Genomic DNA, 14,206 nt, shown 5'->3' with positions numbered 1-14,206 from the left:
TATTATTCATATTTTCCAAAAAAAAAAAGAAAAATAGAAACTTTTAGTAGTGGACAAAGATCATGACATGTCACACTACTGTATTATTCTCCATTTCCTCCCATGTGAACGTGCCCTATAGTAGAGGTGTTCATCAAAATCGTCTAACCGAACAACCCGATCATCCAAACCAAACCGCACTATTTTTTAAACCGCCCCAATAAAACCCGATGAAGTTTGGGTTGTAACCAACCCAAACCGCAATTGTTTCGGGTTGGTTTGGTTTTTTATAGTCGTGAGATTGGGTTGAACCAACCTAACCCGATAGTGTTAATAATATTATTGTTAAATAAAAAAAATATTAGTTTTTTAATAATATTATAATTAAATAAAAAAATACCCAGTATTATACTTTATTATATACGACTACATGAAAACTTGATAATTAAAATTATGTGTAATTTTTATTTTAATACGTAATTTTTTTAAAGATAAGTAAAATTTTAATTTTTTTTTACAAAACGTTCTAGATATAATATACGTATATGATTTTCATTCGAGTTATAAAGTCATTTGTTGATAATTATAATCTGAAAAAACTAATCCAAACCAACCCGATTATTTTCAGGTTGGTTTGGTTTGGTTTTACCTTTCAATCGGGTTGGTTTGGGTTTTAAAATTAAAAAATTAGTGGTAGCGATTCGGGTTGGTAGAACATGAAAAAATCGATTAACCCAACCCGATTACACCCCTACCCTACAACGTAAGGCCTCCACGTAAAAAAAAATAATAGGCCAAAAAAGAAAGCCCTTCCAAAGAAAATGGGGATATCGCGATCCTCGTCCATGTCGATGACGTAGAAATCGGCTGGAAAAATGAATTTTCCGACTTTAACGAGAAGGTCTTCCACGAAGTCGCGCGGGTGCCTTACGGTCCGATCTGCCAGTTGGAGAGTGATGCGCGTGGGCTTTAGTTCACCTACCCCGAGTTTGTTGAAGACGGCCGACGGCATGAGGTTGATGCCCGAACCTAGAACACATAAAGCGTTCTCGATAAAGATGTCTCCAATAGTGCATGGCAATGAGAACTTGCCCGGGTCTTCTAACTTTGGCGGGAGCTTGTGTTTTAGAAGTGCGCTACACTCGGCGGAAAGTGCCACCGTGAGCCTTTGCGAGAATGGAAGTGTCATCTCATAGATATGGACCGATGAGGGCGGCTTAGGCGTTTTGGTGACCGGGGCAGCCTCTTCTTCTTCTCTCTTCGAGCTCTCGATGACTGCAACATGTTGATGTGAAATAGCATTGCAATGCTCCCTTGGATTAACTTCGGAGGTGCTTGAAAGTGTGCCTTGGGGTCGTGTATGGATGGCTGTTGCGAGTTGCCCTACTCGCGTCTCGAGATTTCGGATCTGAGCCGATTGGTTCGAGAGTGCCGTCTTCGTATCGTTCATGAAATCGGTGGTGGAATTCACGAAGGCGGTCGTCGGCGTGGCCAAGTTAGCTATGAGCTCCTCGAGATTGGTCTCATTCTTGTAAGCTCGCAATGGTGGGGTTTGATATGGCGGTGGACGGGACTGATTCTGAGGCGGTCGAGGCTGAGCCTGCGGTGCGGGTTGCATCGGCATGTTAGTCTGGGGATCGCGCCATCCCCCATTCTGATAGTTGCTCCTCGGGCCTTGATTGTAGTTGTTATAATTCTGGTTGGCTGGCTGATTGTTGACGAAATTTGCTTGTTGGCCATTGTTCCCTTGCGCGCACTCATCGCTAGAATGAGGGCCGGCACACCAGAAGCACAGCTCGGGAGTAGGGGCTTGGACAGAATGAACTGTAGCTTTCTGCTCGTGGAGCATTTTGGTGAGGTCGGCCACCTGTGTTGCGAGAGCTTTTATCAGTTCCATCTCGGGCGTGACTGGCTCGCGTTTCTGAATCCTTCGCTCGGAAGGGCATTGGTCGTTGTTGTACGCGAGCTCCTCGAGGATGGCATGAGCTTCTTCCTCAGTATTCTGAAAGAACGACCCTCCAGCGGCCGTGTTGACTAGGGTGCGAGACGATGGAGAAAGACCGCCATAGAAAATCTGCACCATCATCCACCCTTGGATGCCATGATTGGGACACCTCCGCTCTAACTCCTTGAAGCGACCCCATGCTTCAAATAATGACTCCCCGTAGTATTGAGCAAACGAGTGGATCTCGTTCCGTCTCTTGTGCATCTTCTCGAACGGGAAGAACTTTGAGATGAATTTGACGCGCAGGTCAGCCTATGAGGTGATGGAGCCCGGAGGGAGGGAGTTGAGCCACGTCTTGGCTCGGTCCCGCAGTGAGAATGGGAAGAGGCGGAAACGGGTGGCTTCGTCGGACACGTTGTGGAGCTTGAACGTGTTTGCGATCTCGACGAAGTTCGTCAGATGGTCTTGCGGGTCTTCGGCAGGTGATCCAGAGAATTGATTCGCTTGAACCATGTGTATTATGCCGATCTTGATCTCGAAATTCTGATTACCCGCAAGAGCCAGGAGAGCGATTGCCGATTGCGCGGCGTCAGCTGGTGGTAACCCATATTGAAATATGGTCTTTGGCCCTTCATTCGCCGCGTTGTTCGCTCTATCTTCCATTGCTCGTTCCTTTGATTGCTTTCTATTCGTCTTGCAGAATTTTTCGATCTCAAGATTTAGTGGAACGAGGTTTGATGTTCCCTCACTCCGCATGCACCTTTAAAACAAAGAAAATGACACGCAAAGTTAGGAAACGCGTAACGAAATCAATTGGCTAAGCAAATTATTTTTCGACGCTATTGTAAAAAGTCCCCGGCAACGGCGCCAAAAACTTGTTGCGATATTTTTATAACTAGCACGCAAGCGGACGTATCGAACAAGTAATAGTGTTACATAAGTAACGGATATCGATCCCACATAGACTAGTTACTATAACGACGTTAAACAACCTAAAGCGAATTGATTTCACGGTATTAAAATGGGTGGTGCAAGAATTGACTACAATTAAACTAACAAAAACAACAGCGGAAATGTAACACGAAACTTTGAATAAGAGAAAATGGGGGTTACGACTTCACCGGAAAATTAAGACTCGAGGGTTTCAGGTTCAAACAACTTGACCTACTCTACTCACGCTAATCTCATTCTCCCTATGATATTACTAGCCTCTCTCGAGTGATCTAGCAACCTACGCAATTGACGAATTATATATCCTCTTGGCCTCTAATCCTATTAAAACAATTACGAGCAGTAAACACGAGAATTCAAACGATTACATTAAGCTTAAGCCGTCTAGCAACCTAAGAACAAAACGAAGCATGAATTATGAGCGTGGGTTTTTCGCCCTCTCTCGAGTGACAGAAAACTCCTAAAAACAATCCTAAAGATGGCCAATCTAAAGAACGCATTAAGAACACATCCACACAAGCATGAATAATTAAGTAAATCAAAGCATAATTTCACCCTAACGAACCCCCTAACCCCATTCAATCCGGCTACATCGCAAGCCCGCTAAAAACTTAGCCTCTAACGGAATCCATCTTCAATAACATAACGATCAAGACAAGAATCAACATAACCATAAATAAGAGGAACACTATGAAATTCATGACGGGAAGAATGAAACTTTCAATTAACGAAAAAATTAGAGTAATAGAGAATAAGGGAAAGAAGGAAAAACTATTAAAAACGGGAGTTCACGGTTGCTGGTTCGTCGGATCTTCGACTCAACTTCGCTCCCAAGCAAAAGCTCTCAATGTTTTAAGCCCTGAATGTGTGTTTTTCGAAGTCATTTGAGCCTTCCAATTCAATCCAAGGGTCGAAAATCTTCAGAAAACGTTAATTTCCTATTTAAGCAATTCGGAGGCGCGCGGCGCGAGGACCAAACTCCAGGTTACGCGCGCTCTGTGCATAAAACTCTGTGCGATTTCACGGTTTGTGCCCCCGTATGCGCGGCGCGCGACTAGAGGCACGCGGCGCGCAGTCTCGAATTATGTCTTCCCGCGGCGCGCGAGGGGATGCGCGCGGCGCGCGTAGTCGCCAATTTTCTTGCTCATCTATTTTTTACTCTATTTCGACCGTTTTGTCTCCAAATCCCGTCCTCTTTCCACGAAATTGATTGTAGACGCTCTATTGCTCCTCTGAACTTGAAACTACTCAAAAACCTACTAAAAACAATTAAAATATTTGAGGACTCGTCGGTTTTTGGTTCGGGAAATAGGAGTTTTATGCGTGATTAACGCACCTATCAGCCGAGACAAGGATCCCTCGAAGCCGCCAATGGCCGAGTGAACCTTCCAAGAAGTTCAAGGGCTGAAGAGAGAAAGAAGGGACATAGCGCAAAGAGAGACAGAAAGAGGCTGCGAAAGCGAAGGATGACGAGAAAGCACCTGAAGTGAAAAAGAAAGATAAAAAAAGGCGGGAAATTTTCGGATAACTTTAAGCCAATCTCGAGACAAAACTTAACGAGTTAAAACACAAATAAGTTTTTTCAAGTTTATTTTGTTTTTCATCACATCAATATGTGATATCTCTATGTTTTCTTCAATCAAACATATTGTGATTTTTTTTTTGGTCCCCGGGTTGTGTAAGCTCAGTTGTCTGATTTGTTTTAATAATAATCATTGATCATTTTCGGTTTGTCAAAGTAAGGAGCGTCCTCACCATATGATCTGCATACATAGTTGAGTAAAAAAAAAAAAAAAAAAAAAAAAAAAAAAAAAAGAGAGAGGAAATAGTTAAGGCCATTGCACTTATCATTTCTTAGCTGCTCATTTGAATTAAGTAAGACTTATAAATTATGAAGTATTTTACTATGCGTCACTAAGCAAATAGTATATGGTATGGTCCGATCTAAAACCGATCAAAAACCGAATCGAACCGGTCTAAATGGTTTTAAAAAAATAAACTGCACCGGACCAAATAAGAAAAAAAAAAACGAACCGGACCAAACCGGTTAAAACGGTTCGGTCCGATTTAAACCATTTAAGATCGGTATTGGATTCCATTTGAACGCTTGGTGCTTCTGGATCACGAAATAATAGCGATGCCTTTAGCCTTTTTTGTAGGCCTTCTTTTTTTATTGATATAGTGACGAAACTTGTTAAAGAACAATCATGCACATATTTGTTCCGTCACCAGCGACGGGCCCTCATAAACGTCCTTGCCTTCTACTATTCATTAATTTATTTGGTCTAGACAATTCCTCTATAACTAGAAAAATTGACAACAATAATGTCATTTACTTGTTATTTATAAAAAAATCAACAAAAATTCAAATATTGATACATTTAATATCAAATTGGTCATGAACTACAACCAGATCGTGATCAATTAATATATCACGAAATCAACTCAATTAGTGACCGATTTTGTATTAAATGTGTCAATATTTATATTTTGGTTGATTTTTTTATAAATGACAAACAATTACTATTATTGTTGTGAATTTCTGTCTATCAACATCACATCAGTTGGGAATATATATATATATATATATATATATATATATATATATTTGGATATAATGATTTATTTAATATAAAAGAAGACAAGCCAGCTCGAGGATATGGATGACATTGCATTATTAATGGGGGGGCCTCAATCAGAACTATATTCTATATATACACATATGCATATAAATATAATTTTAAAATTGTGTCAAATGTTCGGAAACTTTTTTAATTAATCCCATTCCCACCATATAGATTAATCAGCAGCTCAACAGGTAACATAACGAAGTCTAGTAAACGCGACTTTCTAATGAGATAAACGCGGATCCAAGACCAGTACATACTCATACACCAAAAAAAAAGTCTTCTGTGCCTAATATATTAATTTTATGGGGGCTATATTCACATTATCTCTGGGCAAGTATTAAATTGGAGTTTCAGCGCTCTCAGAATAATGACAGAGCCTATCCGGTCTGGAAAAAAAATAAAATAAAACTGTAGTGAACATTGTTAAGGTACTCAATTCATATATTAATTATTTCACTATGGTAGTACTAGCCGGACTATTCTCATTAATATTGTCTAGCTAATTCAATTATTCTTATAGACAAGAACCATGACGTTTATTATTATACATCGTCATCGTCCCCATCTGAACACTTTCAATTCCCTCCACAAGAGTGAGTATTAACTTTGTTGCGATTTTTACGCGCGCAAGTGCACATGTCGCTCAAGTAATATAGTGAATTAAGTAAGTGGCGATCCCACAAAAAAAACATAATTAACAAAAAAATCAACTAGCACGAATTGAACATAAAGAGAAGATGGAAATATGTCACAAATTTTTGACAAGTTTAAAAACAATTAATAAGCAAAGCAATAAAATTATGGGTGTAAGCAATAAGAGAGGCTAAGGACCAAGGCTTCACGAATTCAATCAACGGTTTGGATATACGAGTTTCATGCACAATCAACAACCAACTCACTAAAACTTTGCTAATCATACTCACAAGATAATATTGCTAAATCTCTGTCGAGCATCTAACACACTATGACAATATTAAGAAAATCTTCTCTCGATCTCAATCCCTAACAATGGCATGCATTAATATTAAGAGCATTCACACGATTTTGTAACAACCTATCTATCTCTAGCCTAGGAATGCATCATAGTAATTCAAACCAAGCACACTAACAACATAATCTTTTTCAAGCATCAAATTGAAATAAAATATCATGAACAATGTAGCTTATCTCGATCAAGCATTAAACGGATTTGAATTAAGCAAAGTAATAGAGAATGAAAATTGAACTTCAATATATTAAATACTATCCATAACCGAATCCTAAACCCGCTACGTCATAGTCCTTAAATGAATTAGTTCACGACGTAGTGAGAAAACAATAAGAAAATAGATGAAGAAGAATTCAAAACAACCATAATTAAAAACTCAATTGCAAAGATAAAATAAGGGAGTTTCAAGAGTAAAGGAGAAGAAGAAAACTGTAATTGAAGCGAATCGATGAAGAACGGCTCTCCTCTTTTTCTCTATCTCTCCCGAACGCTAATTAAAAATAATAAAATAAGACTGAGATCCTTAAACAAGAGGTTAAGATATGTATTTATAGGCCTAGGTCAAAATCGTTGGTTTTTTTTTAATTTACGGAACAATCTGTGTAATTAAAAGTGATCCAACGGCTCAGATCGGCTCAAATCCGTATTTTCTATTTTTGTCTCGGTGCACCTCGCGGCGCGCGGTAGCAGGTCGCGGCGCAAGGTAGACATCTTCGGGATCTCGCGTTCCGCGCAACACGCTCGGAGATCAACTGGGCATGGATTTGCAAACCTCGCGGTGCATGGTATCAAGGTCGCAGCGCGAGGTTTCCCTGTTCCTGACTCCTTCGTTTTTTACTCGTTTTTGCTCTCGAATGTCTCGTTTTGTAAAGATTTACCCAGAGTATGATGAGAAACCCATTTTGACCCGAAAACCCTCAAAACACATAAAAAAAAATCTCAAAACTACTTAAGAACAAGCTCAAATTTAGTCGGGATGATAGAAACTTTCTACGTACGACACGCACCTATCAAACTTAGTAGCCTACAAAATATGTACAATCATGATCACGGCTTGTCAATTTGTCTCATGAATAAAATAAAACGACGAGGTTTTAAAGACCCATCATTACAGATATTATTTATTATATCCACGTGGATGAAATTGAGAGCAAAGAGACAAACTGTGTCCTTGTTAAGTTATTTGCTGGGCTATAAAATAAGCCTAGTCTTTGCTAAGTGGGATAAAAAAGTAAAGAGAGTTGTGATAAATAAAAAAATAAATAAATTTTTTTTTGTTTGAAAAAGAGTGGGAAGAATGGCAGTCTACAACGATGACGAGCCGATAGTCCAAGTCTCAGTCCAAGATGTTGATTCTTCAGGTAAACCAATCTTCTTCTTCATCCGTGTGTTGATCACACTCGATATTAATTACGCTAATTTTGATTAAATTAAAAATGGTCAGACTCAGAGTCGGAGCCCGCGGCTTATGAAGCCGGAGACACAAAGCTGACCAACTACAACAGAACACAGGCTTCCCTGAAAGAGTCAAAGCTGAAGGTGGTGTTGGAGCTGACCGGCTCTGAGCGACTCGAAGACCGATTCCCTTTGGACGTCGTTGCCGTTTTGGACGTCAGCGGAAGCATGAACACGGATGACAGGATCGGAAAACTGAAAACGGCGATGCAGTTCGTGGTACGGAAGCTCAGTCCCATCGATCGTTTGTCCGTTGTCACTTACTCCACCGAAGCCAAGAGAGTCGAATCCCTTCGACTTATGACGGACAGCCGTCAAGATGAGATGATCGATCGAGTCAAAGCCTTGCGAGCCGAGGGTTGGACCAACACATTCGCCGGTCTTCAAATGGGTGTCAAAGTTCTGAATGACCGCCGTTTCACGGAGGATCGAACCGGTGCTATCCTTCTCATGTCCGACGGTGATCAGACCCTTAAGTACGGCGATGCTCGCAATGTTCGTGTTGACCAATATCCAGTTTGCACCTTTGCTTTAGGGAAAGGCTCCACAACTGAGGTATTATATCTATACATTCATATTCATCAATTGTTGAACGAAATAGAATTTTATTAAAGACCTGATATAAATAAATAAAATAAAAAAAAATCTCACGTACTAGACTACTTGAAAAGTCGGATTTGCAATCTAACTTACATTTCAGATAGTATTTTATATAATTGTCTCTAGCATTTTAATAAGTTAATTTTGGTAAATGAAGGTATATGGTTAAGTTACTAAAATAAACGAAACGTTGGCTAATTCGTTAAAATCAATTTTGAAATTGACTAAATAGCTATGACGTCGTTAATATTATTTTTGTAGCTTCTGGAAGAGCTTTCGAAGAAAAGCGATGGGGGAACGTTCACTGATGTTCGAGATGAGGAAAAGTTGAGCAGAGCATTTGCGCTCTGTTTGGGTGGTCTTCTGAGTGTGGTTGTTAAGGATCTGAAACTGACCATCAAACCTTTCGATGGAGAATCGAGACTCGTGGATGTGTCTGCTGGGAAGTACTACGACGACAAAGAAGTGAATGCGGATAAGTCCATAACTATCTCCTTTGGCGATCTCTACAGCAGAGAGGTTCGCAAGATCTTGTTATACCTCTCTCTGCTTAAAGCTGAAGAAGAAAAGAGCACTGATGTTGTCCAAGTGAGCTACACATACAGGTAATTACTTATAATGGATTTACTCTCTGGGAAAATCAGCTATACATATTTATAGGTCAACTAATCCTATATGTATGTATGGATGCAATTGCAGTTCTACTTCGAGAAAGAAGAAAGGGTTATTGTTCAAAGCCCCTCCGGTGACAATTACAATTGATCGCTTCGAGACAGCAAGCGATGAAGAGGTGCCAAAGGTGATAATCGAGGACAAACGTGCACAGACTGTGGATTGCGTGACTGAAGCCAAAAAGCTCGCCGACGTCGGCCAATTCCCGGCAGCGAAGGACAAGATGAACGAAGCCAAGGATTCGTTAGAGAGCGTCAAGCACATCGATGATCCCGAGAAGATAATACAGGCGCTTCTGGATGACGTGGAAAAGCTGTTGGCCTTGATGGCAACGCCGGAGCTGTACAACACAGAAGGGAAACGATTCATATCTTCGTTCCTGTCTTCTCAACTTCTGCAGCGCGCTGTCGATGGCCATTTGTTGCACGCCACTCCGCTCATGCTCGACTATGTCAATCAAGCCCTGGAATTCGTCAAAGATCCATCGAAGCCGCCGCCTAAGCCCGAGGACGACTTGAAGGCCGACAAGGGCCGAAGAGAGAAAGAAGGGATGGAGCGCAAAGAGAGACAGAAAGAGGCCGAGAAAGCCAAGGAGGCCGAGAAAGAGAAAGAGAAAGGACTGGGAATTTTCAGACAAATTAAAGCCAATCTCAAGACAAAACTTAACGAATTAAGACACAAATAAGTTTTCAAGTTTATTTTGTTTTTCATCACATCAGTATGTGATATCTCTGTGTTTTCTTCAATCAAACATTGTGATTTTTTTTTTTTTTGTTTTTTTTTTTTTTTTGTTTCGGGTTGTGTAAGCTCAATTGTCTGATTTGTTTTAATAATAATCATTGATCATTTTCGGTTTGTCAGATTAAGGAGCGTCCTCACCATATGATCTCTATACATAGTTGAGTAGAATCAAAAGAAAAAAAAAAAAAAAAAAGAGGAAATAGTTAAGGCCATTGCACTTATCATTTCTTAGCTGCTCATTTGAATTAAATAAGACTTATAAATTATCAAGCATTTTACTATGCGTCACTAAGCAAATAGTATTATAACCAAATTGCAATAACGCTCACCCTTAAGATTTTTCTATAAAATCTCACGTAGCCAGGAAGAACCAATTTGTTTGTTCTCTATTTCTTGTACTTATTACGTCTGTTGGAATTTTTTTTATTTTGGATCGATTGATTTAATATAAACCATGGGAAAAAGGCAAGCCAGCTCGGGGGTATGCGTGAAATTGCATTATTAATGGTGGTCGTTATCCCCTTCAGATCTATATATACACAATATTACACATTGTTGTTACGTTGTTTTGTTGGCTTTATTTTTTAGTGCAAGTGGTATGGAAAGATGTCGGATGTTATGTTTCATCTTCTGGATTGACATCTTTCCTCGTGTATGCAGACAGTATTTCAGGCAAGTTTCCAGTTTCGACCGATTGCTTCGCTGGTGTCTTATTGCTGAGTTATTGCCTCGCTGCTGTCTTCATTACAAGATATCTGCCTCGCTGGAGCCGTCATTGCAAGATATCCTCCGCTGCTATCTTCATTGCACGAATATTCACTTTGATGGAGTCTTTAATTTGAGATATTCGCTGAGGCCGGGTAAGGAAACCCGAGATATCTTCCAGGATTGTCCAGCTGCTATAAAAGCCGTGTGCTCTCCCTTAGCAGCCTCGACACTTTTGATCAAACACTCAGAGCTCTTAGACGTGCAAGACCGGCGGACTGGGAGGCTGTGTGTTTTGGTTTTAAGTGGTGTATTCTCTCAAACACTATTCTACAGATTGAGTGTATGTGAGATTTGGGTTCTTGTGCTTTTCGTGATTGAAGGTTCACGTACTACTGAAGACTGAAGGTCATCCGAGCCAGGAGGTTGCTCGAAGGGTGGAATTGAGACGGAGCTCAAATTCAGGGGGAGTCTCTGTCTAGGTGATCACTGGTAGTAATAGTCTCTAGGTTTTATTGATTTGTTGATTGTAATCAGATATAACCTTGTGTGTACTATTGACTACAAGATAGTGAAAATCCTTTCCACTGGCAGCGTGCCCCCAGATGTAGGTGTGTTTCACCGAACTGGGTAACCATATCCTGTGTACTTTGTTTACTGCACTTTTTGTTGTTTATCCATATCTGTGTTCAAGCAAGTTGTCGGACACATTGTCAACACATTGTGTGTGACATCTTGCCATTGCAACTAATCAGAATTTCAATTGGTATCAGAGCAGGCACCTTGATCTCTTAGGTGGTTTCCTGTATTTTCTTTCTGATTGCCTATTATGGATAGTTCCCGAGAAGGAGGTTCTGTCAATCGCCCTCCAGTACTCGACGGAACCAACTATGGATATTGGAAGGCACGCATGACCGCCTTCTTGAGGTCCCTGGATAGTCGAACATGGAAAGCTGTGATACATGGGTGGGAAGCTCCTGTGACTACTGATGACAAAGGAGCCCGTACTGGAACCAAGCCGGAAAAGGACTGGACCCCCACTGAGGATGAGGCGGCCCTTGGTAACTCCCGTGCTCTCAATGCTATATTTAATGGTGTTGATAAAGATGTTTTCAGGTTGATAAATACTTGCACTACTGCCAAAGAGGCCTGGGAAATTCTCGCTGTTGCCTATGAGGGAACTACAAAGGTCCGGGAACAAAAACTTCAGTACCTCACAACCAATTTTGAAGCTCTCACGATGCTCGAGGACGAAACTGTCGCTGAGTTCAACGTTCGCATTCGTGATCTCGCCAATGAATCATATTCTCTCGGAAAACCCATGACAGATGAAGATCTTGTTCGAAAAACCCTGAGAGCTTTGAGCTCCAGATTCAAGATGAAAATCACGGCCATTGAGGAAGTTCATGACCTAAAGACGTTGAAATTCGACGAACTAATGGGATCTCTCATGACATTTGAACTCTCTCTCCCTAAGGTGGAAAAGAAACAAAGAGGGATGGCCCTCAAAAGTTCTATTCATGAACCAAGGGATCAGGTATATTCAGACTCTGACAATGATATTGATGATACTATTGCTATGCTTGCAAAAAACTATGGCAGGGTCATGAAAAGACTCAATCAGATGAATGGGAAAAATGTCTCACAAGATGTCAAGGACAACTTCCAACAACGTTTCCAGAAAAATACTTATCCTCACAGGAATAGTAAAAGTGGTGAACGATCTGGGAAAGGCAAAGGCATTCAGTGCCACGAGTGTGAAGGATTTGGACATATTCAGAAGGAGTGTCCCAACTTCCTCAAGAAACAGAAAAAAGGATACAACGCCACTCTTTCGGATGAAGAAGATGAAGAGAGCGACTCAGATCAGATAAGTAATTTTGTAGCCTTTACTGCTTCTGTGCATACTCATGAGTCTACTAATGAATTTGGTGAATGCTCTCAGAAATATGTTCTTGATGATGAACTATCTGACGATGCTATGAATGAAGCCTACAATACCCTTCATACCAAATGGGTTGAGGAATCTCAGATTCTAGACAAACAGGGTGCTCTCATCCTTACCCTGACTGAAGATAAAGCTAGACTTCTGGAGACTATTGTGGATCTAAAGAAGGAAGTCAGTCGTCTGAATGGCGAACTCGAGCACATGACTAAAACTGTTAGAATGCTGAATTCTGGGACTGACAGTCTTGACAAAATCCTCACCATCGGCAAACCCGCGAAGAACATGAAGGGACTTGGATATACCCATGGAGCTTCATCATCCCAGACTACGTTCGTTCCCCAAAAGCAGACTAGCCAGATGTCACGAAACTTGCCTCAACCATCTGGTAACAACAAATTTCATGACATTTCTCGATATCATCATTCTGGACCAAACAGGTCTCCTGTCAACAGACCTCGCTGGGTATGCCATTATTGTGGAAGAAAGGGACATATCCGTCCTTTCTGCTATCGTTTGTATGGGAGAAATATCCGTCAACACAGGTCCATCCACAGAAATGTCTCTTCTCATCAACAACCTGCTACTCGGATGGAATGGAGAGTGAAGAATCCCTCCTATCGTGCCAATATTGCCTACACCTCTCTGAGTGCTTCCACCGGGAATGACTGGTACTTCGACAGTGGCTGTTCTCGTCACATGACTGGGAATCACACCTTTCTGACCAACGTAAAACCTTACTCCAACTGCCATGTTACCTTTGGAGATGGAGTCAAAGCCAAAATTGTGGGTAAAGGTCAATTAAACTATCCTGGTATGTCTTGTTTGACTGAGGCTTTGTTGGTAGAAGGACTCACTGCTAATCTCATTAGTATTAGTCAACTTTGTGATCTGAATTTGCATGTCAACTTTACTCGTGATAAGTGTGTGGTGATTAATGAAGATCAGGATGAACTTATGCGAGGAAACAGATCTCGTGACAACTGCTATATGTGGAACCCCGCACCAACCAGCAAGTGTCTCTTGACCAAAACTGATGAAACCAAGCTGTGGCATCAAAAGCTTGGTCATCTAAATCTCAGAAGTATGCAGAAAATTGTCTCTGAGAATGCTATCATCGGTGTCCCAAACCTGAAGATTGTCGAAGGTAAAATTTGTGGTGAGTGCCAGATTGGGAAACAGGTCAAGAAGTCCCACAAGATGGTGCAACATCTTACCACATCTCGGGTTCTGGAACTTCTCCACATGGACCTGATGGGACCGATGCAGGTCGAGAGCCTTGGAGGGAAGAGATATGTGTTCGTCTGTGTGGATGACTACTCCAGGTACACGTGGGTTGATTTTATTCGTGAAAAATCTGACACTTTTGCTGTTTTTGAAGCTCTTTGTAAGAAGGTTCAGAGAGAAAAAGGAGAGAGCATAGGCAAAGTGATCAGAATTCGGAGTGATCATGGGAGGGAATTTGAGAACATAAGCTTTGCTAAGTTTTGTACTGAAGAAGGGATAGCACATGAGTTCTCAGCTCCTATCACGCCTCAACAAAATGGAATTGTTGAAAGGAAAAATCGAACCCTTCAGGAGATGGCTAGAGTAAT

General features: G+C 41.0%; 2 protein-coding genes and 1 non-coding gene across 3 annotated transcripts; 2 read left to right on the top strand and 1 right to left on the bottom strand.

Annotated features, from left to right (window-relative positions):
• Positions 1-730: 730 nt before the first annotated feature.
• LOC149399893 (uncharacterized) lies at positions 731-2,188 on the bottom strand. The gene has a single exon (XM_089610361.1). It carries the CDS (start codon positions 2,186-2,188, stop codon positions 731-733), a length of 1,458 nt encoding a protein of 485 aa, XP_089466487.1.
• On the top strand, positions 2,076-2,179 carry LOC149399894 (small nucleolar RNA R71). Its single transcript, XR_016296880.1, has one exon. It is a non-coding gene; the product is annotated as a small nucleolar RNA R71 (small nucleolar RNA).
• A 5,543-nt stretch (positions 2,189-7,731) lies between the features above and the next one.
• Positions 7,732-9,966, top strand: LOC149399892 (uncharacterized). The gene is made up of 4 exons (XM_089612896.1): positions 7,732-7,854; positions 7,938-8,503; positions 8,810-9,153; positions 9,248-9,966. Exons 1-4 carry the CDS (start codon positions 7,791-7,793, stop codon positions 9,903-9,905), a joined length of 1,632 nt encoding a protein of 543 aa, XP_089469022.1. The 5' UTR covers positions 7,732-7,790; the 3' UTR covers positions 9,906-9,966.
• Positions 9,967-14,206: the final 4,240 nt, after the last annotated feature.

The sequence above is a fragment of the Urtica dioica genome, chromosome 4 (assembly GCF_054948205.1).
Source record: "Urtica dioica subsp. dioica isolate 48M chromosome 4, U.dioica_male_clone48M_v1_H2, whole genome shotgun sequence".
Lineage (NCBI taxonomy): Eukaryota > Viridiplantae > Streptophyta > Magnoliopsida > Rosales > Urticaceae > Urtica > Urtica dioica.
Note: the sequence above shows the minus strand (reverse complement) of the source record. Positions and strands in the feature narration are given on the sequence as shown.